We start from the raw sequence: 26,799 nt of genomic DNA, 5'->3' as shown, positions 1-26,799 counted from the left end.
TTAAGTTTAGCTAGAATTCATTTCAATCTTCTAACTTTACTTTCGTTCAATTGAGTCCTCCAAGTTTCAAATTATACAATTAAGGTATTCTATCTAATTTTGTTGAGAATTTTCCTTTCAAAAAAATATTTTCACATGAAAACAAAAATATTTAGAATTAATAGGAGAAATTATACTTTACCACCTTAAACTATACCCCATATTACACTTTATATTCTAAACTTTTCAAATGCACGTTTTGCACCCTAAACCATAACCTTTGTTACATGTTGCACTCCGATATTAAGTTTGTTGCTAACTTGGACGGAAATTCAAAATTTGATGTGCAAAGTGTAATCAGGAGTATAATTTAGAGTGGTAAAGTGTAATTTTTCCTTTATTTTTAAAGGTTTGAAAAGATGGACAATTAGCTCTTTTCACATGATGTCATATTTTTCTATTCAAGTTAACAGCAAACTTAGTGTTAGGGTGTAAAGTGTAAGAATGATTATAGTTTATGGAGTAAAATGTGCATTCAAAAAATTTAGGGCGTAAAGTATAATTGAGGGTATAGTTTAGGGTGATAAAGTATAAAATTTTCAAATTAATAAAAATATTTTATTAATTTTTTATGTGAGAATTTTTTTTTTCATTAGTTGATTGCATACTTAATGACAATTTTTTAACGGAAATTGAATAAAGGTCTAAATTAAATAAATTTGAAATTTAAAGGATTGAATTGAATAAAAGTAAAGATAAAAAATTGAAATAAATTTAGTCAAATTTAATGGGTGCAATTTATATATTGGTCTAATTTTTTTAACAAAATTTTTGGGTTTTTATTTATTTTTGGTCTTACCTACCATCTCTATCCTTTTCTCATCCTTAGTCCTTAATATTACAAAATCACATTTGATGTTTGGTATAATATTAGATAGTTATGATTTGGTATTTGGTAGAGAATATGTTCAGTAAAATCTTGCATGAACTTGAGTAATTAATATTGTTCAATTTATATTATGATCAACTTTAGAGGTCATATATTTAGCTTCCCTAATGAGTTTTAACTTGATTGTTCAATTTATAAGTGTTTGGTGGAGGATAAAGTTGTGGGTTCAAAGACATGCAATAATAATAATTTTATTTATTTATTTTAAAAGAACAATAATAATAACACCACCAAGGTGATAGGTGGTCTAGTGGCTACGTCTTGATTCAACAATACTTAGGTCTTAGGTTTGGGTCCCCTTAATCCCGCATGGTGCCTATATCCCTTCGTGTTGCCCTAGATAAATAAATATATAAAAAAAAATTATAACAACAACCACAATATATGGCAAGTAGTATATAGTGTTTGACTTGTATTACCAAACACTCACACATGATCGTATGGCGATATTTATTTATTTATTTGAGGAGCAAGAAGAACATGGTAGCAGTGTGGCAAGTTCTAAAATAGGGAAAACAAACTATTTGATTTTTGAATGAAGAGCGTAATGAAATCTGAGAGTTTTATAATGATGCTAATGGTAGAGTTTTCAACAAAAAAGGGATTTCAAGTTTTAGTTTAGATCCATCGGATTTGAGCAACTAGTGAGATATTTAATATACAAAGAATGTGACTTTGGAAATTGAAATATGCTTTTGTTTCTATAATTTTAAGACAAATAATAAGATTTTAATTAGTAAAGATTTATTTTATTTAGTTTTTAGTACAGACTTGGTTGAAATTCTATGATAATGATATCCTTTATATATTTATTTACGTTTTCTTGTGTTATTATTTGTGAAACCTTGACTTTGAAGTATATTAGGGGTAGTTTCTTAGACATAATTTTAATTAGTATTTAAGCATGCCTATTTTTTCAATTTACATATTTATTTTAGGCAAAAATATCATTTTCGGGTTCACAATCAATTTGGTTCCTATATTTTGGTAGCAATCAATTTGGTCTTTACTATTAACTCACTAACTAAAAATGCATATGTGGCACATGGTGTGCATTGTTGGCACATGTAACACTGACGTGGCGAATAAAATTTTAATAAATATTTTAAAATGTCACATTAGCATTTAGATTGAAAACAAATAAAAAATAATAATTTCTCAAATTTTAAAGATATGAAAAAAAAGGGTAATAACATTTTATTCCTTGAATTATTTTTTGGGCTTAGATTTGGTTTAGGCGGTTAAACTTATTATTATTAGTAGCAGTAGAGGCCATTAGAAATACCAAAAAGTAACAATTGAATTGCAAAACTCTTAAGCTTGGTCTGGATACAGCGTTTTCTGCGTCCGCGTCTAAGTTTTCTGCGTTTTCTGTTTTTTTTTTCTTCTTCTTCTATTGCTGCACGAGTCAGGGGGACAAAGGCTACTGTTCATGTTACTGTGCATGAACAGTAGCCGCATTTTGCTGACTTTTCAGCACATTTGCAGGTCCCATGTTCAATAAAAAATTAATAAAAAGTACGTAAACAGTGTGTGCACAGTGCACGCATAGTACGTGCACAGTGCACGCAGTACGCGCACAGTGCATTTGTCCCCTGCAGCTGCTGCTGCTGCTGCCAAAAAAAAAAAAAAAACCAAAACGTGAAAATGCAAAACGTGGAAACGCAAAAGCTGGATCCAAACCCTCTCTTAGGCTTGGTTTGGATACAGCGTTTTCTGTGTTTGCGTCTGAGTTTTCTGTTTTTTTTTTTTTTTTTCCTTCTTCTTCTGCTGCTGCAGCACGGGTCAGGGGGGACAAGGCTACTGTTCATGTACTGTGCATGAACAGTAGCCGCATTTGCTGACTTTCAGCACATTTGTGGATCCCGTGTACTGTTCATGGGACCCACAAACTTCACTTTACAGAATTTTTTTATTAAAAATGGGTCCCACGGTACTATTCACACATTTAAAAATTATTTTGCTACAGTGTTTTCAGTTTTTAGTTTTCAGCAATAAGCTTTATCCAAACGGACCCTTAGTATCAAACTTATTAAATCAACAAAATATATAATGGAAATATCATTTCACTCACGACATATCTTTTATACATATAGTTGGAAGCATCACAACTTCATATATTTGCATATACAAACATGATTATATATAAGGGAGATGCCAAGTAAAATTTTCATTTTCTTCTTTTTTCTTGACATAATTTTTTAAAGCTTAAGAATGGAAAACATTAGAAATATAAAAAAGTATCAATTAAATTGTAAAGCTTTTAGTGTCGAACTTATTTGATCAACGAAATATACAATAAAAGAGAGATATCATATACAATATATCTTGTCTACGTATAGTTGGAAGCATTACAACTTCATATATTTGTATATACTATTGTAATTATTGTAAGGGAAATGCCAAGTAATATTTTCATTTTCTTATTCTTGCTTGACATAACTTTTTAAAGTTTAAGGATGAAAAATGAAACTTATGCATACTTTAGTGACTAAAATAATATTTTAATCAATTTTTTTTTATTTGACTTTACCGTTCAACTAATGATCAACTAGTCGGATCAAATTACTTAGCTTTTAAGATTGATTGTTTACTTTACTTTTATAATCTTTCACCTGCAACAGTTATTGCAGAATTATATTTTAATGTGATCTAAAATGTTTGAAGCACATGAGACTTTTTTTTTTGTACTTTGGATAGGATAGGACCAAGTAGGGCTTGGCAAATAACAGTCGCATTTTCAAAAAACCTTGCAAATTCATGCTGGTTAAATTTTGAAATGGTCAAAGCACTAAAAGTCTACAAAATAAACGGCCAAGAATAAGTGACAAAAATTCAATAGTCCATTCGGGTTTGACCATTTGGTTTGCTGTGTTCTTTCTTTGACTGAACTTGAACCCCAAGCTAAGGTTCGTGCACTGCACCCTGATTCCTGAAAGTACGTCACCGCGAACGTAAATTGATCTCTCCCTGTCTCTCTCTAGTCGTCAACGATGACGTAGAATATATATATATATATATATATATATATATATTTTTTTATATATTAATTTTTTTAAACTTCTTTCTCTCCAAGATACATGTGTCATTTACCTTATTTGGGTAAACAGTTTTAATTGGATTAAAAATCCTCCACTCTAATGTAAAAATTCTTATAAAAAATAGTGGATTACTTTTGGCACGTTATTAATGTCTAAAAAAAAGTAATTTTTTCAATATTAAAATATAGAACTTCAGAAAATTAATTAATCATAGTCAAAACTCTTCTTTTTTTTTATTTTTTTTTTACAAACATAAAAAATTAAACTAACTCATTTTAAAATAAATAATAAAATTTTAGATACTCTAAAATTTGAGTCTTCAGTTTCAACCTCCATACAAAAGAATAATACGTGTTTTTGACCAAATAAGTACAAATGTACATGTGAGTTTCAATCATCTCAATTGTTAGAATTCAATCTTGCTTACACTGAAAACTTATTAATATCTTAATCTGATAATAAATAGCACAATTATCCCGAGCCTAAACCATAAATTGAAATTCTAATATATATATATATATATATTATTTTCTTGAGATATTTAATATAAAATAAAAGAGTACAAATGCACATGTTATCCTCTTTAAATAATTAAAAAAATAATATTAAGAACACAACTATTTATACAATTTTTACCGCAATTTTCCGTCACTTTTTTTCCTTCAACAACTCACAAAACAATAAAATTTTTACCACAAATTTTATTTTCTAATTAAACCTAGGATCAACTTTTTAACACGTGGGTAATTGCCTAATGGGTCACCTTCTAGTTTCAAACTTCTAAAAAAGTCTGAAGTACTAAATAATAATAATTGGTTTCACTTTCATTTTTTGTGTACAAGTCCCGTAGCGCGTGCACCGGTCCTATAAATAGTCGAATCTCCAAATTTTAAGTTATAGAAAAAGCTTTACGGAACCTTTATGAACCCAGCACGAATTCGTTGCTCAAAAATGGCGGAGGAAATCAGAAACTCCGAGATGGGATCCGCGGCGGCCGCCACCGCCACCGCAAAATCAAGCTCTCTGTGGCCCTCTGTCCTCCGTTGGATCCCCACCTCCACCGATCACATCATCGCCGCCGAGAAGCGTCTTCTCTCTCTCGTCAAGTATTAATCAATACTCTCATACTATCAGTATTAAATTTTCCCCCCAATTTTGAAACTATAAACCCTAATTTCCATTGTCTGAAAAAATTGGTTGAAATATAAATTGGTGTTCATTGTTGGAATTTCTGATGTTTTAGTTCCTTTTTACATGACCTTAATCATTTTATTTTAGGGTTTGATAATGGTAATTATTGGTGGTGTTTTGTCTGATTTTGAAATGGTGGGTGAATTTGCTTGAATTTTTAGGACTCCGTATGTTCAGGAAAAGGTTGATATAGGTTCTGGCCCGCCCGGCTCGAAAATCAGGTGGTTTCGTTCTAAAAGCAATGAATCGAGGTTTATCAACACGGTTACATTTGATGCCAAGGAGGGTTCACCCACTCTTGTAATGGTTCATGGTTATGGTGCTTCTCAAGGTTTCTTCTTCAGGAATTTCGATGCTCTTGCCCAACGTTTTCGGGTCATTGCTATTGATCAGCTTGGGTGAGCTTTTTCTTGTCTTGAATCTACATTGTTGTTATGGGCCTATGGCTTAAATTTTTATGTTTTCGATTCACGTTTTAGGTGATTGCAAGAAATTTTGAGTAGAGTGTTTTGCTCGCACGAAACTTTTCTGATATAAATAATTGTGCACGTGGTAGCAAAGAGTTTCTCTCAGTCATGGAATGAGAAAGATGTATCGTCCTGTAAAGAGTCCATTTTATGATTAAGATGTTATTTCTTCTAGCTAACAGTGTACATGGTCCCACTAGAATCTAGATACACATTTATTTGTAATATTTAATCCGAACCATGAGATGGTTCCGTTTCAAAATCATGGAGGCATTTTACGGGGGGCTCTTGGAGCATAGCTATCTAACATATGTGGTATTTTAGATGCCATAGACATTAACCTTAGTTTGGAAGTTTGTTTAATGCATATACTTTGCAGTCATAAATCACAGATACCATAATGAGCAATAATCCTGCATAGGTAGAATGCTTTTAATAGTGTTGAGATCAAATGCTATGCTCTTCGTTATGTTGTTTGATTGTTGGACAATTGCATGTGCATCAATATGCTGTTGCTGTTGGAGTTCAACATGGTTTTGTAATCCTAGTTTGAAATAGGATAGCATTCTGGATTTATTAAGTGGGAAGTTATGATAATCAATCAGAATAGCAGTGTTGCTAGAGAGACAGACAATGTGAGTGTCTATATGTTTTTTTATGTAAGTAAATGAATTAATCTAATCGAAGAAGGTGGCAGCAAACTTCTTGTTAAGGCCTTTGGTCCTCAAAGTGCTTTCTAGATTCTGCTTTAAAAACATTTATTGTATATTTTGCTTATTATTCTACATATTATTAACTTCCCTTTATTCCCCTTTTAATCCCTTTTTTTGGAGAAGATTGTGTGTGGGGGGGGGGGGGGGGAATAGGGGATCTGTTTTTGATGAGAGACATGTTTCTGTACCTTGTTGCTTAGCTTAATTGTATTTGTACATATTTTTATTTTTTTTGCAGATGGGGTGGATCAAGCAGGCCCGACTTTACATGTAAAAGCACTGAAGGTAGTTTTACATTGAGACTGCTTTATTTCACATTGAATGGACTAATGGAGAAGTATTTTTTTTTAATAAGTAAAAATCTTTCTCATGGAGAAAAAGGTTTTTTCGTTCAATATATTGAATGCTTAAAATCAACTTGTTAGAAATGGATTTAGGTTTGAATTGTGTGGGTAATTCAAATAAAACGGGTTTGGATTGCTGGGTGCTTGTGTGTAATTTTTACTTATCAAAAAAAATATATTGAGAATGCGTTTGGATCCAGCTTAATTGTGGCTGCGTTTTCTGCTCTTTTTTTTTTTTTTTCCTGCTGCTGCGTGGATCAGGGGACAAATGCTACTGTTCATAAACAGTAGCAGCATTTTGTTGACTTTTCAGCCCTTTTCAGTATATCTGTGGGTCCCGTGTACTGTTTACGGGACCCACAAACTTCACTTTTCAGAATTTTTTTAATATTAAAAATGGGTCCCACGGCACTATTCACATTTCAAAATTATTTTGCTACAGTATTTTTAATTTTCAACAATAAGCTCTATCCAAACGGACCCTGAATGCTTAAGTCTTTGTGTACTGCTTATTTATAAAGATTAGATAAGATACTACAGCAGTGAAGTGATACAATATATATATATATATATATATATATATATATATATATATATATATATATGGATTATATTAAACTTGCAATTGGTAATGCAGAAACTGAGACATGGTTCATTGACTCCTTTGAGGAATGGCGGAAAGCCAAAAACCTCAGCAACTTTATACTACTCGGGCATTCATTTGGAGGCTATGTTGCAGCTAAATATGCTCTTAAGGTGATAAACATCCCACATCAATGTTTGAATTCTAGGAGTAATATTATTATTACCAGTTCCGTTTATGATATCAAATTTTTGTTTCATGTATAGCATCCAGAGCATGTTCAACACCTGATTCTAGTTGGACCTGCCGGTTTTTCATCAGATTCTGATCCTAAGTATGAGACACTCACCCAGTTCAGAGCAACATGGAAAGGAGCAATTCTGAACCATTTGTGGGAGTCTAATTTTACTCCTATGAAAATTGTTAGGTAAATATTTTATGTGCTTTTTTTATTGAATATGTTCTTTGAGACCATGGTATAAACAAGAGCCTTGTCCATTCTTATATTTGAATGGTTTTTGGTACGTTTATACCTTGTGCATGATGTGGTCTTAACACTCCGAGCTGTCCATTGGCTTTGCCTTTCTGAGGACTATCCGTGGATTGCGGCATTAATCTTGTCTATATGCTCAAAAACTTGCAATGATATGAGTCTAGTATATACCATGATTTAGAGGATTTTTATTCACGCTTAACAAAGAATTGTTGCAAAAATCCCTTTAAAATAGGATTAAGGTTAGGTTTTAGCAATAGTTCATTCTTATCAATCCCTTGATGCTAGCATAATTTCACCCGTTACCATTAATATTTCTCTTTTGACAAGTACCTTTAATATTGCTTAATGGTGAAATGATTGGATTCCAAGCGTACAATCTTGGTTACTGAGGTGTCATTTTTCCCACTGAGATTTTTAAATTGTGTATATTATCACTATTCTAAACAAATGAATTCTACCACGTAGTTTATTCTATGGACGTCATTACTGATCTCGAATTATAAATATGAATTTCAATCTATTTCATTATAATGGGTTGAATTAATTGAATCGTGAGTTGCTTCGAAAATGAGAGTTAATCCCTTTGCCCCATCATTCAAAAAGCTTCTCTTTAATTTGTACCAAATATTAGATTGTAAAATATTCCATAGTATTTTTTATTTTCTTTAATTTCTTATATATTTTATTTTTTTGCAGAGGTTTAGGCCCTTGGGGTCCAAATATTGTTCGCAGGTACACAAGTGCTAGATTTGGTACATATGCAACTGGCGACACACTAACTGAAGATCAGTCCAGATTGCTGACAGGTAGTATAAGATATATATGTTGGCTTAATAGTGTATAAAACAGTATCACTAGTTTGCTAATGGTTGCCTTTTCAATTGAAGATTATGTGTACCACACTTTAGCGGCCAAAGGTAGTGGAGAACTGTGCTTAAAATACATATTTTCCTTCGGCGCATTTGCTCGGACACCCCTCCTAAACAGGTCTGGTTATCCTAATCATTTTAAAGTTCTTAAATTTGTCACAAAATTAACTTGTGCTTTTTAAATATATATATATATATATATATATATATATATATATATATATATATTTATATCAAATTTCTTACTTTTATTGTGTGCTTTGAATTAGCATTGTAGATTTTCCTGTTTTAAGTTTAACTGAGTCAGGTTATAACATTTGGTGGAGTTGGACAATGTTAAAGCACATAAATCTGACTCCAGTCTTTGAGGCTTAAATGTGTGCAACCACAATCTGTTGCTACTCTTTCTATTGTAGTGCATTACTTTTATGAGGAAAATTCATTCAAGACCCATTATATATATATATAATGATGTAGCCTTAGCAAACAAGAAGTATACAACAGAGTTTCTATGTACGGTTGAGAATATGTACGGTTTCTATGCCAAAAGTGAACATTCATACTCCGTTGTACTCTGTTGTATACTTCTTGTTGTATTCTCAGCCTTCAAAGGTATTGCACGTGGTGTTGAGAAGATAAAAAAGTGAATGTTGCAAACAATACCTTTGAAGGATGAGAATAAAAGTACAAAAGAAGATAAAAAAAGTGAATGGTGCAATATGGATCTCAATCCATCCAAATCAAGAAGGATTGTGTCCTGCTCTGCCACCAAGAATGGGTGAAAGTTTGTCACATCTGCTAGGCATGAAGCATCAAATGTGCAGTCTTTTCCTTCTTTTCATTCATGTAGGTCATTTGAAGTTGAACTTGTAATGACGCAATTCAAAATTCTGTCTAAATAAACTATGGATGTATTTTTATTAAAGAAATTCGTGAAACACACCTTTACACTTGCATACGCGGAAAGTGATGTTCTATTCTTTCTTATCTTCTGTGCAGTGCCTCGGAGTGGAAAGTGCCAACTACTTTCATTTATGGCTTCCAAGATTGGATGAGTTATGAAGGGGCAATGGAAGCTCGCAAGCAGATGAAGGTCCCTTGTGAAATCATTAGGGTTCCTCAGGTTTCTCTCTCTCCACCATTACTTGTCTGTCTTGTTGCCTTTGTGTGTGAGCACATTCACTCGCTCATTTGTGTGTATATTTTTAAAAACATTTACCTGAATCTTGAGAGAATTTCATTTTCATTTAAATGCAGGCTGGACACTTTGTGTTCATAGACAACTCAAATGGTTTCCATTCAGCTGTTTTGCATGCTTGCCGCAAATTTCTCTCACCTGATCCTGATTCTGATTTTGATTCATTGCCTGATGGTTTGTCATCAGTCTAGAGGAAAGATAGTTGTAATGTTACTCTGTTGTATAAATATAAATTCTTCTTGTAGTTATATATATATAACGTTCATATTTCATTGCTAAAATCTTTCGATTCTTTGAAGTGTATCTTATTAAAATCTTGTGGACATATCTGCCTAAGGGTAGTGTATGTGTTTTGTACAGTATAAATAAAGAAAAACGATGAGGCAGTTTTACTTCATCGTTAACACTCCCTTTAAGTATCAAAACCCAAGTACAATTCTTAGGTGGTGTGAACCTGATTTCTTTATTAAATTTAATTATGTAGTTGCTTTAACAAAAGGTGTTATTTATAAGGAAAATGCTAAAATCACTATTAATTTTATTACTAAAAGCTTATAAATTGATGTGTGATAATGAGTGTAATTGGTGTCATTCTAACAATAGTAAACAAATGTCTTAATAACAAATAACCATCACCCATGTTCATACCCGCCACATCACTCATAAATTCATTTATTTTTCGTGTAAGACTATATAAATTTAAATGAAGGTTTGTATAGAATATTAATTACTTTAAAAGCTCAAATTAAAATTTTCTTTTTAAAAAATTGAATGTGAACTTTAAATATTTTTATTATTTATATACATATATGTCTATATTCTTATTTTGTGAGAGATTTTATTGCATTAAAAATTCCAAATTTATGAAAAATTGGACTTCAGAGATTTAAATTTTTATTAGTGGAGGCAATTTTTTCGGAAGGCAATGCACACAAATTTTAATTCCTAAAAACATTACGATAAATTACTAACAATTTTTTTGGGGGGCCCATGTCAATTGTCCAAAGTCCTCCATCTACTTCCGTTAGTGCTAATTGCACATGGAAGTTAGGGAATTTATTGTAACATAATTAATGTTATGTTTAAGTAGTGGGAACTAATTAATTGCCTTGTATCATGAATCGTGTACAAAATGAGGAACACAGCTGGAGTTTGATGGGTCAAATTACGCACTATACTATTTCTTGTAACGGCAGTGAATAATAATTAATAAATGGTGATGTCTACGCGGGGAAGATTTAATGACGTCAGTATAAAATTATAAATTTATTAAATTATTTAAATAAGTAATATGACTATTTTTTGACCAAAGTAATATGACTATTAATAAATCATGTAACTGAAAGTATTTGTGTATAATTTTGTTTTTGTATCGTTGTTGTCCATCAAGTTAATTTTGTAAATATGCTAGTTATGTGACTATCTTTAGATCTTAAATCTTAATTCTCTATGAAGAAAAATCATGATATTTTAAGTTTCTAGTAAAACTCAAGTTTCAAAAACAAGTTCTACAAGTGGTTACATAACTAATATGTTTGTAAAACTAGCTTAAAAGGCACCAAAAAAAAAAAAACCCATTTTTTATAACGATATGAATTTGTCTTTTCAAGTTGTCAGGATTGAACAAATTTTTCTTCTTGATTTGAAAAAGTTTATGAATGAAAATGACTATTTTATTAAAACACTTCAAAAATCCCATAAAATAGCAATACCTTAAATTAAACCTAAAACCTTCAAATTCATGTCATGTCACAGACTTGGCAAGCCCACCACATGCTTACCTTCGTGGGAGTGAATGAAATGATACATTATTAACAAATAAATTCTCTATGCATTCCATCTTCATAGAATTTACAGAAGTAGATAAAAATTTGTATTTGTTAATGAAAACCACCAAATTTCAACATCTACATTTATTTAAATCTCTCATTAAAAACTATGCGCAAGGTGCGCAAGGATGACACGTATAAATTGAAAAATAGTCCAAATTTGTATTCAACCAAAAACAAAAAAACAAAAAACAATTGGGGACCAAATCTATGCCTACATCTTTAAGACTATTTTAAATCATTCCGTTTTTTCTTGTCATGGACCATGGTTACAGTGGGCGAAGCATTCAATTCGTCACCATCAGCATTATACACGTCGGCAGCTACTTTGTATGTCACACACCACATACTATCACATCTTCAATTCTTTTTTCTTTTTCTTTTTCTTTTTTTGTGACGAACATCTTCAAATGAATTGATTAATACATCATAGACAACTATGATATTTGGTCACAACGGATGAAAGAATTGAATTGCAAAGTCGTTAAATAATTTTAAAAAAAATACAAAAATTTCATAGAAGAGAAACCCGATTCACTCCATTTGCACCCTATCATTTAGTAGAATTAAATACAGCAAACTTTCCGTGGGTAATTTCCATTTTGTGTTTCCACAGGTCCACCAGGATGGTTATAAAGGTATAACTTTTTGGACGAAACTTAGCTATAGACTATAGTTTTCTTTATAGAAAAGATAAAAAATAGATAATGTCATTAAATTTCAAAGTTTTTAACAAATATTATTGTTCACGTGAATAAATTTTGTTGAAAGAAGTTAATAAAAGATACAAAGTATTCATGTTAGTTCATGTATAATAGAAAAAAAAAATGTAGAATTTACACCGTTTTTATTAAAAATGACTCACATCAGTTTGTGTATAATTTTCTAAATTTACAATTTTCTTACCGTAACCGAGTAAATTTACATTGATACTATTTATTTTGTATTTAGTTGTTTATTCTTTCTTTACGTGTTTTGAAGATCAAGAAAAAAAGTTGATAGTGGTTATTGTGTACGGAAAAAAAAATTTTAAATCAAGAAAAATTGATATTTTAATGAAATATAGTATAAAATTGATAATCTGATATATGATATTTTAAAAAGTGAATATATAAAACCGAAAAAATAAGTTCTTATATATTAAGTTCGATTAACGTATGCTCTTTTAGAAAACTTTTTATAAAAATTTTAACTAGCTTTGAAATTTTTTTTTTTTCACTTTTTTGTAGAGGTGTCAATGTTCGACCCAACCCGCGAACACGACATAAACCTGACACGGGTTTTTTCAAGTTAGGGTTGAGCCTTAATGGGTTTGGGTCATAAACGGGTCGACCCGAAAATGACACGATAAAAAACGTGTCATAAGCGGGTCAACCCGCGTAACCCGCAATAGACACGTTTGACATGCCAATTTATTTGTGTCAACCCAAAATGACCCACCTAACACAACCCGTTTAACTCGTATAGCAAATAAATATTCATCTTATTTTAGATTTATCAAATACATTTTATATCCAACATATATTTTAAATTTTTTTAAAAAAAGTGAGTAATTACAAAAATTTTGAAGGAATATAATTGGAAATTGAAACTTTATAAACCCTAGATCTTTAAACCCTACAAACCCTAAATCTCTAAACCTTCTTATAAATATCTTTTTTTTTTTTAATTTCAGTCGTACTACTTTTCTCATGCCCAATTCTCAAACTCAAAGTGTCAACTCTCAAACCAATTTCTCTCTCTCTCTCTCTCTCTCTCTCTCTCTCTCTCATGTGTTAATTTTTTTTGCATAATGCTTTTGTATAATAAACTTTGAACCCATGTGCCTTGTGTTTTTCTTGATTGCATGATATGACCCACTTATTTTTGTTAAACTATGTTATTTTATTTTTGTTAAACTATATTATTTTGAATTTGGGTTGAAGGGTATTTACTTCTTTTGGAGTGTAAAGAACTTATTTCTAGATAAATGTTATATTTTTGTTGAATTATATTATTTTGAATGTGGGTTGAGGACATGAAGTATATGCACTCCTTTTGGGATGTAAAAAAAATTATTTTTAGATGGATGTTATATTTAATATTATGCAGGTTGAAATGGGTTATGTTACATTCGTGTCAACCCAACATGACTCATTTATTAAACGTGTCAAATGGGTTGGGTCAGGCCAACTCGCCTAATTAACAGGTCAAGGTAGAGTTGAAGGATTATGACACAATTTAATCAAATATCCCTATCTCGACACGATACGAACCCGACACGCTAACCCGAATTAACACCACTACTTTTTTGCATAAGTTCTTATTAACAAACTAACATTCATTAATAAAACTTATATTAAAATACACAAAACTAACCTGAATTAAAGTATTTTTTTAAAAATGATTTTATAATTAGTTAATTACAATCGGAGAGAAGAAAATTTGAAACTTTTTAAAAAAAAAACTCAGATATGTTTAATACATGTGTTTAAACACATATTTTCACATATTTTTTTATTTGCCCATATTTTTAAAAAAACTAAAAATAATTGTTTAAACAGAATTAACATACCAAACCAACCCAATATTTCACTCGATTAGAATGGTCTCGACAAATGTGCCTAAACTTTTACAAGTTTTAACAGCGAGATAAAAAGTAGACAGGGAAAGGGCAGTCATAAATCATAATATATCTCTGAAAAAGACACGTCTACCAGTTGAATATTGTTGCTTTGTGCCTTTCATTGCCATGACTCTATTAATTGTGGGTTTGCGCAGTCTCTCTCAACTCACAAGATCAAAATTGCGCCATTTAAAACTCACTGTTCAATTAGGTAGCGTACACTGTAACTGACATATACAACATTAGTCATTAGCATCACTCTCCCTCTGTGTGCTCTTTTCAGAATTTAAAATGTAGGCCCCAACCCAACCCAATACTATAATACTATACATTACAGTGGGGACCCATAACTTTTTTCATAACAATGTGGGACCCAAATCCATTGCCACTGTATTATTGCATCACAACAACTCTACGAGTGAAAAAAAAAATTGCCTATAAAGCCTTAAGTAGGGTAAAAAAGAAAGTCAGTGACCACGTGCTAGTCAACAGACTAGTAAATCCGACGTGGCAACCCCCCCGAAAGAATCTAAAAGAGATTTTGTTTTTTTCTTTTCTTGGACTCCGATACTTTCACGATTCCTGACAAACTTCATACGTACCCTTTTACCGATAAGAAACGCTTGGGTCTTTTCCCAGGTCACATTAACGGCTACTTTCACCTCCCTTCTGATTCCGCCACGTGTCGTAGTTCCTTTTTTGGCGGGAATAAAAAACTTTTCAGAATAACAAACATAGAATTCTATTTTAACCGGTTGTGAGTCTTGTGACCATGGAACCCACCGACGCTTCCTAAACGGCGCCGTGGGGACACCAACCAAAAAAAAAAAAAATGTACATACATAAAATTGTTAAAGAAAATGAGTGAAAAAAAAAAACCCAATCAGAGATTAAGGAATTGAAATTACATGGTTACAAACATAAATCATGAAACAATTTCAAATAATGGTGGTATAGAAAAATTGGACACAAATTAAGATTCTCCAACTGGTGAAGGAACTGTGGTGGGATCAGCTGAGGAAGGGATTTCTGGTCCTACCCTACAGCCTTCAAGCATGAATACAATGTCAGCCATGGATGGCCTATCAAGTGGATCAGGTGCTGTGCAAAGCAATGCTACTTTCACACCCAACAAGAATTCTTCCCATTCTGATGACTCGGGGTCTAGTTCAAGCAAGCCTGGCTCAAGTAGTTCTGAGATTTGGCCTCTTTGCAATTGCCTTTTCACCCATTTCACAATGTCTTCGTCTTGTGTGAACATGACAGGCTTCCTTCCTGTAAGTATTTCCAACAATATGATCCCAAAACTGTACACGTCTGCCTCTCTTGTTGCTTGTCCTGTTAATGCTGCTTCTGGTGATACGTAGCCTAAGGAACCAATTGGGGTGGATGATGTGGATGCCTCGGCTGGTGTTGCTACGGTTAGCTTGTCTAGCCCGAATTCGGATAAATGGGCTTCGAAATCAGCATCAAAGAGGACATTTAGTGGCTTGATATCCCCGTGAACCATTGAGACAGAGTGCAAGAATGCTAGCCCGCGAGCAATGCCAAGTGCAATGAGGTGACGCATTGGCCAATTGAGCACATGGCCTTCTTGGTGAGAAGCCTCTTGGAGGAGAGTGGCAAGGTTTCCATTAGGCATGTAGTCGTAAACAAGAAGCCTTACATCGGGTGGTCCTGCATAGTAGCCTCGAAGAACTGTTAGGTTTCGATGCTTTACTTTGCCTAATGATTCTGCTTCTTTACGAAATGTGCCTTCATCGATTGAACCATCCGGAAGGCGACGAATTGCTAGCACCATTCCATCTTGGAATGTTGCTTTGAATATAAGCCCATATCTTCCCCGGCTCAGGACATTTTCCTCATCAAATTGTCTTGTTGCTTCCAATGCCTCTGCAACTGTAATCTTGTTATTGAACATTACCAATTTTGGCCCTCCATTTTCACCACTTCCACGACTTCCTTGACTTCCCCTTTCGCCTCCTGATCCTGCAGATGCTGGGCTTCGCTTCTTCTCCCCAGCTGCTCCTTCTCTAAGCTTCTTGCGCCAACGCAAGAGGCTGTAGATATAGCCACAACAACATAATGTCAAGAGGAATGCTCCAGCTATAGCTACACCAATAAATAGAATTAGCCTCTTCCTCTTTCTCCTCCTTACATTTGGACACTCTCTACTCAAGGGCTTTCCACATAGTTTCCTATTCATTGCAAACACAGTAGGATCATTGAACTGAGAACTCAAAGTTTTCGGAATTTCACCTTCAAGATCATTACTAGACAAATTCAAGTATTTCAAACCAGAAATACGTGAAAGACTTGAAGGAATGGCTCCACTCAATTTGTTTGAGGAAAGATTCAACATTGATAGGTTTGATAGCTTCGACAACGAATCTGGTATGTGGCCTGAAATGTTATTTGAATCCAATAACAGAGAAGTCAGAGACGAGCACTTGGAGAGCTCATCTGGGATTTCACCTGTAAAATTATTTTGACCCAAATCAAGCCCCTTCAAACGAGATAACTGAGAAATAGCACTTGGTATTTGTCCCTCCAAACGATTAGAGCGAAGCTCAAGTACTTGAAGATCAGAACAATTACCAAGCTCTGCAGGAATTATACCCGAAATTCGATTGTGTGATGCGGAGAGAACAAGTAATGATTGAAGAAATCCATAGGTTGCTGGAATCTCACCAGTGAAAGCATTGGAACTGAGGTTCAAATATTGTAGACTAACCAAGCTGCTAAAACCTTCAGGAAAATTCCCAGACAAGTGGTTATCTTCTAGAGCAACAACTTGCAAACTCGGTAACCCAAAAAGCTCATTCGGCAACTCACCAGAAAGGTTTTGCTTACTCAAATCAAGGACTGCTAGCTTCATCAAACTCCCAACACTCGCAGGAACTCTTCCTGAAATCCCACAATGACTCAAATTCAGAACCTGCAAGTTTTTTAAGCCCCCAATATTCAACAATACTTCGCCACCACCCGATAACCTGTTATTACTAAGATTCAAAGAACTCAAATTACTGAGTTTCATTATCTCTTCCGGTACATTCCCAGTGAGATTATTATCACTCAAATTCAACATTTCAAGCTCGAACAAAGTTCCAAATTCCATTGGAATCGAACCAGACAACATATTAGTCCCCAAAGATAACACCTTTAAGCTCCTTAGCCCACCCAAAAACCCAGGAACCGAACCCGAAAACTTGTTCCCTTCAAGATCAAGTACCCGTAAAGAACTACATTTGACAAACTCACTAGGAATCACACCATTAAGTGAATTATTTGAAACTCTAAACTCTTCTAGCCTCAAAAGTCCTCCAATCTCAGAAGGTAACATACCGGAAAAGAAGTTTCCAGAAAGATCTAGAACCTTCAACGTGATCACATTAGTCAACCACGTCGGAAACACACCACGTACGTGATTTTCTTTAACGTCAAAGACCTCCAAAACACTAAAACATGTTCCATTGTTTGGCGGCTTAACCATGCTCGTGAGCGCATTAAACCCAAGCTGAACCATTCTAAGTGAAAACGAGTAGTTATTATTACAAAGCAGAGTTGTGGGGACCGAACCTGAGAGTTCATTGTGTGATAATGATAGCACTTGTAGCTTTGGTATCGCTCCCATAGTCGCTGGGATTAGACCCTTAAGCGCGTTGTCTTCGGCGCTCAGATGAATCAATGAGGAACAGTTTGTAACAGCCGAAGGTAGAGTACCATACAACTGGTTCGAGTCGAGGCTGAGATACTCAAGCTTTTGAAGCTCTCCGAGACTTGCGGGTACTTGACCAGAGAAAGAGTTGTACGAGAAATTGATAAGTCGGAGCTGAGATTTCACGGTGAAGTTTGTGGGTATTTCGCCAGAGAAGAAGTTGGAGGATAAATCGAGGAACCTGAGGCTAAACGACATGTCGTTGGAGAGTTTACCGGAGAGGAGGTTGTGACTGAGACTGAGGATTTGAAGGTTTGTGAGGTTGGAAACAATGGAAGGTGGGAGAGTCCCGGAGAGTGAGTTGTAGTGAAGGTAAACGACACGTAGGAGAGCGCATTGGGACAGAGAGGAAGGTATAGAACCGTTGAGGTGGTTGGAGTGAAGGCTGAGTTTTCGAAGCTCACGCAGGTTAGAGAGTTGGTCAGTGAGTCGACCACCGAGTTGGAGACGAGGTAAATGGAGCTCGCGGACTCGGTTGTTGAAACAAACAATGCCACGCCAGTCACAAGGTGCAGATGGCGTGGAAGAATCCCAGCCGTCTAAAACGCCAAGTGGGTCGTGGAGATTGGCCTTAAAGGCCATCAATGCTTGGATCTCTGACAAAGTTTCGGCACTGTGTTGTGCAAAGGTTGAGATCGCCGTGAACTGAAAAAGGAAGAAGAAGAAGAAGAAAGTAGCCGTTGCTGCCATTAGTGGTGTGGAGCTGATAAACTGTTTGTGGGGTTTGGGTTATTTTTTTGAGAAAGAGAGAGTGTGTTTGAGACTTAAGATGTGTTATGGTTGTACTTGGGAGCGTGTGAAGTAGCTAATGCTAGCAGAGATGGACTGTAAAGAGTGATTGACAGAAACAACGCCATATGCAGAGAGATCCACTAGTATAGTAGTAGTGGTAGTTGTATATGTGACTATATGTGCTATGATGCTACAAGTGTATGTGTTTTTTTGTGTTTTCTCTTTACTATTCTACTTTTTAGTCTCTTGGGCTTTCCTACCCTCCTCCCCAAAAGGTTCAACAGTAGTGGGGGTGGGTCTCTTTCTGCGCTATTTAAATTTGGTCATTGGGGAGAGAATCATTAACTCTTGTGAACTACTTTCACGAGATTGGCCATCTCATCTGGTCCAAACAATGTGACCTAAGGGATGTGAATTGTCTAATAATTTTAAAGTATTTAATGCTTAAAATGGTTTCTTAAACTATTCTGGTCATAATGGTTCATCGAATAAACTATACGTTTCATGGATTTCATCAAATTTTATAAATATTAGCTGTTGCAAATGGTCGTTTCTCAAACAAACAAAAAAAAAAAAGCTGTTGCAAATGGTCCAATACAAATTTACTTTGTGTAATTAAGTGTGTATAATATTGAAAGATAGATCATAAGCCTTTTTTATTAACGCAAAAAATGGCATGGCTTTATCAAAAGTAGTTATACTACAAATTATTTGCAAATCAATCCAATTCTGTCAATATCCGTTAAGTTTCTCTAATGAAAGGATGATGCGTACAAACTAGAAATCATAATGTCATTTCTTTAAACATGTGAGTGAAATTCTACGCATTTGATAATAATGAAAAGAGTAAGTGGTTTTGGTTAATATAATAGAATCATGTTAATAAATACCCTTAGGGCAGTTGTTAATGGGTCGTTTTAGAATAATTTTAATACTACTTGTAAAGATGCAGTTTGGTGCCTAGGCCTAAAAGGAAAAGGATCTGGGCTCATAAAGTCCAATACAATGAATTTGTAGAGAGTGAACTAGCAAATTAGGCTTTAATGAATTAGATGGCAATTACAGTGAGCCCAAATGATAAAAAAACAAGAATAAACTAGTTTTGCCCAAAGAAAATCGTCATCGACACAGTCCGAGAAGACTAGTTCTTTATATATATATATATATATATATATCTTTTGAATTTGGTTACAATTCCGGTTCTTGTTGCTACAATATTTTTCTCTGATCCCCCTGTGTGTGTGCCTTTTTTGCAATGTCAGGCTGGGCTGCCTGCTGCTATACTGGGCCCAAGATTTTCTTCTGAGTTGGAGAGTTATGACCAGTCCGAGAACAAACCTTCTTGGTCCGGCTTGTGCACAAATAATGTCTTTTGGTAATCAAATCTTTACGGCAGGTAAAACTGTCACGTTAGCTACAGCAGGCAAATATGATAAAAGAGGATAGGAAATAATAGAGATTTAAGCAATATAGTCAGTGGGCCTTAATGAAGGGTGGCCATATTACAATATAATATCAGAATAATAAATGTTAGATGGAGAGTCAAGAGCGTATTAAGGAAACAAACGTTAGCCTGCTGCGATGGGCTGTTTTACAGAGCCTACGTCAGGAAAGGGAACCACTCCCTCAACGCGACTAATTTCTTTGAGGGGAAATTAGCTGCTTTGAAGGAACGGGCCTAAGTGACTTGGCTGATCGAGATTCTTTGTTTTGGTTAACAGAGAGCATGAGTCATTCGGTGCATGCCAATCACTCCATTCACTTTGTTTCTTTCTTGCTTCTGTTTTCTTTTTCTTTTACTCTCTTTCTTTCTTTTTTTGTCTTTTCTCTCCTTTCTCCTCTGCGTCCTCTAATTCCTTTATAATTCTTGCTACAATTTTACAGAGGTTCCCTCTCCACCCCTTTTTCGTCCTCCCCCTGGCTGTTCACTGTAGGACTTCTTATATAGGATCAGCCACGCTTGGCTTTTTACCCTTTTAGCCCTTAACCGTTTTTGTCTAGCATTGGCTCCCTTTCCAACCGTCACTGACTGGTCAGTCACCCAGCCAGTGCTACCCTGCCTCAGTCAGAGAAGACTTTTTTTGTTTTGCTCACTCCCTGCGGCATTCCTACCTGCTACGAGATGAATACTCTCTCTCCCTTTACCCCTCACGGCATGCACCTGGTAGTTCCCACTCACCCTTGCCTCTTTTGGTTCGCATGTCTCCCCAGCAGGACATTGCTTCCAAAAGGACTTGAGCAAGAAACACCAAAATGGATTTTTCCCCCTCCCCACCACCAGACCATACCCCCTTACTTTTAACCTATGACCTCACCATTTCCTGTATTGGCTGGGTACAGGCTGGTGGTGCTTGGGCTTTGCGCATGTCTTACCTCTGTGCTTGTTCAAATCCTGTCTGCTACTCATCTGTCTGCCATGGTCTGAACGTCAAACTGCTCAGCCTATTGCTCATTTTTGGCTTCTTTTGGCGTGGGTTATTTCGCCCAACCTTTCTTTTGTGGCTTGCATCTTTTGAGGACTGGACCATGTTTGTTCATGGGCCGTTCCAAGCCTTTTATTCCCGGCCCCTATTACTTGCTTCCTGCCACACAGTTCTGTCGTGCCTGCCATAAGGCCTTCTTGACCCCAAGCCTGCTGGGCCACTCTGGACCTTTTCTGTTCATTCTTTCTTTGAAGGCCCAATGATCCCTCTGGGCCCTTTTACTACTTGCGGGCTTTTATTGTCCCACCTACTTCCATTTGGGCATCCTTGGCCCACTTACTCTCTCGGGCGTCCTCGACCCTTTTTCAATTCTACGTCTCCCATGGGCTTTTACTAACTTCTTGGGCTTCCTCGGCCTAAGAATTTCTCACTTTTCCTTTGGGGCTTATGGGTTTTCCACAGTTCCCTACTTTCTTTACTTACACTACTTTGGGCCTGCCGTAGCAGCTATGACCCATTCTCACTTTTTCACATCTATATAGCGCATAGGTTCGTGGTTACTTTCTTCCGGGCTTTTTTAGGCCCACTTACTTCCTCGGGATCCATTTATTTGTCTGTTAGACCCACTATTCGTTGTTCCTGCCACTCGCTTAATGGTACTTCCACAATACTTTCTTTAGCCCATGACTTTGGGCCTTCCTCTCTTCTGGGCTTGTCAAAAAAAATGAGCGTCTATACCCTGCAAAGGGTTTCTTTCTCTATTATATACCCATTTCTTCTTCATCTCCACCATCCACGTGTAGGTTAAGCTACTCGTTTTGATTCTTGTCCCATCAGCACCTTCTTGAAGTCTTTTAGAGTAGCTAGCAGGCCACTGTTCAGGTATCACCTCCACATTAATGCGGTCAGAGGGTTAGCTGCAGAGCATTCAATGCGATGGTAGCAGCTTTCTCTTTAGATATTCTTAGCTCCCCTTTGTCCTATGCTTTCTTGATGTTTATCCTTATCAGTAGAACCTTTTGAAATGTTGCACTCGAGGCTAAACCCTTGCAGTCATAATTTGTTAGTGGCGCTCTAACTCTTACGTCTTCTCTATCGCCTATCTGTCCTCGGACAAGGCCCACGACCCAATATATAATCTTGGGCTTTTCATCCCTACAATAGCTCCTCAAAATTTCCTTCTTTTGCTCCTCGGAAAAGAAAAGGATTTTAATACCATAATCCTAATTCTGCTCTGCCCTCACATCATTCTAGTTTGTATAAGCGTCTTTTCAATTGCCTAGAAGCACGCTCCTGACGCTTCGGCATCTGAAACGCTCCTGCAATTAATTCCTGCAGCTCCATGTTCCCCACATTCTACGGTACGATGGGGATCCAATGGTTGGGGATTTTTACGAGAATTCGAGTGGGAATTTTCCCACTTGCTTTTCTCTCTCATATATATACTATTCAGAAGCTTCATTTACTTCACTTTTTGCACTCTAGAAATTCAAGAGCTAGTCCGAGGAGCCTTTCTTCCTTCCCGTAAGTTATTCTTAGCAATCTTTTCTTCCTTTCCTCTCTTTAGTCATTCCCCCCTCTTTTTAGATCTCCTTCTTCCTTGGCCTATCCACTTTCATCTCGTCTCTCTAGTTTCTTTAATTTTCTTTGCACACATGGGGAGATTCACCTACTTAGTAGACACCCTAGAGGGTCTAAAGAGTTTCAAGACTCTATACTGAATCCCACCAAAGATTTCCATTAGGTACTGTAAACAGGGAGAGTGGCATACCATGAGGCAAGAGGGAGAAGTCGTAATCCCTATGATTGTCTTTATAGAAGGAGAGATGAGAATCCCCATGGGCAGAGTCATGAGGGATTACTTAATAGCTCATATGCTTTCCCCTACCTAGTGTGCCCCCAATATGTTTAGGATTTTAGGTAGCGTAGAGGCCCTTAACTAGAAAATGGGCTTAAACCTCACCCATCACGTTGTCAACTGGGTTTACAACCTTCACCTCTTAAAAGGGCAGGACTATTACCTAAAAACTAGGGTTCTTGAGGTTAGGCTCATCTCATGCCTCCTTGAATCCAACAAAGGCATAAACAAAGATTTTCTAATCATCTCAGGGGAGTGGCACGATGGCCTTCACTGCCCGATGAGAGATGGGATACCAGGTGGGGTTCTAAGGTCTAGGTTTATCACTCGAAAGTCACCTAAATTTCTCTTTGACATTCTCTGCACCCCTTTCTCTTTGTTTGTGTTTGCAATTGAATTTTTCTCTGATTCATGCCATTTTTCTGATAATTTTTAAAAAAAAAATAGTTTTGCAGATAAGCATGCCGCTGTTCCCAACCTAAATCTTGTCAACCAACCAGACCTAGACAAAATACTTAAAGCCTAGGTTTTCGTTCACAATGACAATCAATTAAGAGCGAACCACCTCATCCTCGGCTATAGTTCTCTTTTGTCAAGTTTCCAAACGCCAAAGTGCGTGATAAAGGTAAAAGACCCACGCTTGCACCAAATAAGTGTTGCTGCCCCGGGTTTCCTCAGCACTGACCCTGTTTTAGGAGGTGTACTTGAAGTAACCCTGCCGCTCCAGCATACAGCCGAAGAAGCTACCTCTTCCCAGCTTGCTATTAAAGAACAAAATGAGGAAGAGATAGTTGAAGTCTCGGATTCTGAAGACGACTTCGAAGTCTTCAACCTACCCTCCTTCTCGGAAAGCTAGGTTGATGACCTCAGACTTCTCCCCCCAGCACAAGTAAGTCATTCCCAAGAAGATCCCGCTGTCCCGGACACTATAGTGATCTAGTGCAAGACCCGATCAAGTCTTCGGGACCTGATGGAGTCCTAGGCAGGAGGCTATGCACCAGAGAAAGCTACCCAGACCAAACCTCCCACCCCTCCATCCACCTAAGCTCACTGACCCAACCCCGCTGATTTCAAAAGGAAAAGGGATCAAAGAAGTAAAGAGGTGGTGGAAGGGGGGAAAAGCCACTCTTCCAAGGAGGCCAAGCCCCAAAAGGGAGCCAGACAGACCAAAATAACACAGACGGTGGTGGAGAAGAGAAGTGACTCTCAGGTAGCTATTCCAGCTTGGTCTCCTGCCTTGGTGTTGGACGGAGCTGCCTTAACCACTGATGCCTCCATCAAGGATTTACAACATGGGAGAGCTGGTTATGTGGCCGACGCCGTGAAGTAAGCCTTATTGCTGCCCAAGGACATGGCCGACCTAAGGTTGATGAGAAAACATGAGGTGTTCTTCAGCCTGAAGAGGGACCTCGCTCTGGTAAGTCCACCCACTACCCCCTTGATCTTATTACATTTATTATATATATATATATTTTTTAATACTCGTACTTATACTTGATTTCTCTATCCTTTGTATTTTTTTTTTTTTTTGAAAGGATGTTCAAGTTGTGCACAAAGCTGAGGAAATAGTCACCAGCTCCCATAAATCAATGAAGGAGGAGGAGGCTAGGCGCATTGCTGCCGTGGAGGCTTTTAAGTTAGCGGACAGAAAGATACAAGAGCTTAATACTAAGATAACTGAAGCTAAACGGGAAAAGAAAAGCGCCGAGGCCGCTTTAAATAGGGTGGAAAAGCAGGCAGAGGCTCAGCGCAAGCAACTCCGTCAAGTCAAGGACGAGCTCGCCACAGCCAAAAATCAAATAAAAGTCTTAATGAAGAAACCAGAAGAGGCCAAGGATCAAGCTGAGCAAGACGGATATGAAGCAGGAGTGGCAGAGACCGAGGAGGCCCTTAGGGCTGAGGTCTTGGAGGTGTGTAGGTACTACTGCCTCCAAGTGTGGAACGAGGCCCTCAACCAAGCTGGGGTTGAGGCCTTTTCTCTCTTTAGGAGAGTAGAGAGTGTATACTACCCTCTTGCCATCCGTGCTTCCAGCTTCTTGGGGTCCAAAGCTGACACTTCCTCCAATGAGGCATATACTAGCAAGGACAGCCCAGCTAAGGTCTTTCCTTCCTCTGACAGTCCTTCCAAGGAAGTCGAGTAGCCTGAGGTTGTTGAAAAGGAAGCTGATAGAACCAAGGAAATGGCCCATGATGTTACCCAACCTCCAGCTGCCTCTAAGGATCCCTCAAGGAAGAAAGAGGCCCCCCACAATATGGAGTTTGTCCTCACAACTCTGTCTGTGCCTACCAAGGAGTACCTCAAGGGTAAAGACCCAACATCTTCAACAACAGCCCCTGCCCAGCCCTTCAAGGCCCAAGCAAAAGACAAACTTGTACTTAAAATTAAGTGATTTTTAGAATAGTTTTTTTTTGTTTTTTTTTTTGTTGTAATTGTTGTTTTTGGCCTCCCAAATTTGTAATCAAGTTGCCTTTTTTCACGGCTTGGTTTAATGACAGTTATGAAGTTTTTATTATACATGTTTTGTGCAAGTTTTTGACATATCCTGTGCTTTGCTTTACACTTAACTAGTATAAGAATGAGGGAAAATAGTGTCTGAATTGACACATGGCTATGTACTTAACTTTAATAATTATTTGTGTAAGTGACAACATCATTGTCCTACTTCGCATAATTAATTACAGAATAAGTGAAGCTTTCCAAGTTTACATTCTTTAACCAGACATGACTTTAACTTATAGAGCATACCTTTTACACTTAGTTAACATAAAAATGAAATATAATTTAATTCATTTATCTTTATAAGTGATAATACAGTCATCACATCCTATACAATCAACAATAGATTTGGCAGAACCATCCAAGTTTATAGTCTCAACAAAATATACCATTAACTTCACAAACATGCCTTAGGCATAACTTGAAGGACCCTGCATATCACTGAACTTTTAACTGATCCTAGAGGATGGTGGAGCATCTGTCCATCCATTGTTCCACACAACCTTCCCTTCAGCAGTAGAGTTAAGGAATCGTAGATGATAATTGGCTTATGAACTGATTGTGGACATACTTGCAAATGCTTTAAGTGACGTACAAATGTTTCCCTTGTCTTAGATTATCACAATGAGGATCTTGATTGGACATCATAGCTAGACTGATTACTAATTTATCCAAGGCATGTGATTCAGGGAACCTGACATGGCCGAGATTTTGTTTAGCATTTAGTTAAATGTTTGGTAGTGCTAATTTACCCAAGGTAGGTGGTCCGAGGAACCAAGTATAACTAAGGTTATGTTTAACACTTAATTAAATAATAAGAAGTATTAATTTACCCAAGGTATGTGGTCTGGAGAGCCAAGCATAACCAAGGTTCTGTTTAATACTTAAACAGGTAATATGAAGTATTAATTTACCCAAGGTATGTGGTCTGAGGAGCCAAGCATGACCAAGGTTCTGTTTAATACTTAAACAGGTAATATGAAGTATTAATTTACCCAAGGTATGTGGTCCGAGGAGCCAGGCATGACTAAGGTTCTGTTTAACACTTAGTTAAATAATAAGAAGTATTAATTTATCCAAGGTATGTGGTTCAAGAAGTCAGGTATAATCAAAGTTCTGTTTAATACTTAAGCAGATAATCAATGCAACAAATAATATCATAAATAAAATATGGCAGAAATGCCTTTCATTAATAGTAATACATCTATAGGTTATTTACATTCTAGTGGCGTGGTACAACTTTTTCATTTAGATTTTCGAGAAAATATGCTCCTATACCAACAGTCGGGGACGTTTTGCGACAAGGG

At 36.2% G+C, this 26,799-nt stretch overlaps 2 protein-coding genes across 3 annotated transcripts; one reads left to right on the top strand and one right to left on the bottom strand.

Annotated features, from left to right (window-relative positions):
• The first annotated feature begins 4,804 nt into the window (after positions 1–4,804).
• Positions 4,805–10,255, top strand: LOC142622022 (1-acylglycerol-3-phosphate O-acyltransferase). The gene is made up of 9 exons (XM_075795429.1): positions 4,805–5,075; positions 5,322–5,558; positions 6,579–6,625; positions 7,322–7,440; positions 7,534–7,694; positions 8,460–8,569; positions 8,651–8,750; positions 9,632–9,755; positions 9,890–10,255. The coding sequence occupies exons 1-9, from the start codon at positions 4,891–4,893 to the stop codon at positions 10,019–10,021; spliced, it is 1,215 nt and encodes a 404-aa protein (XP_075651544.1). The 5' UTR covers positions 4,805–4,890; the 3' UTR covers positions 10,022–10,255.
• Positions 10,256–14,981: 4,726 nt separating this feature from the next.
• On the bottom strand, positions 14,982–18,979 carry LOC142643140 (uncharacterized). 2 transcript variants are annotated; one of them, XM_075817689.1, is made up of 2 exons: positions 17,844–18,979; positions 14,982–17,171 (listed from the first exon to the last, which is right to left on the bottom strand). In XM_075817689.1, the coding sequence occupies exons 1-2, from the start codon at positions 18,670–18,672 to the stop codon at positions 15,238–15,240; spliced, it is 2,763 nt and encodes a 920-aa protein (XP_075673804.1). In that variant the 5' UTR covers positions 18,673–18,979; the 3' UTR covers positions 14,982–15,237. The 2 variants fall into 2 exon arrangements, with proteins under 2 accessions (XP_075673804.1, XP_075673799.1); XM_075817684.1 differs by having other exon boundaries at positions 14,982–18,979.
• Between the last annotated feature and the right edge of the window lie 7,820 nt (positions 18,980–26,799).

The sequence above is a fragment of the Castanea sativa genome, chromosome 1 (genome assembly GCF_040712315.1).
Source record: "Castanea sativa cultivar Marrone di Chiusa Pesio chromosome 1, ASM4071231v1".
NCBI classification, from domain to species: domain Eukaryota; kingdom Viridiplantae; phylum Streptophyta; class Magnoliopsida; order Fagales; family Fagaceae; genus Castanea; species Castanea sativa.
Note: the sequence above shows the minus strand (reverse complement) of the source record. Positions and strands in the feature narration are given on the sequence as shown.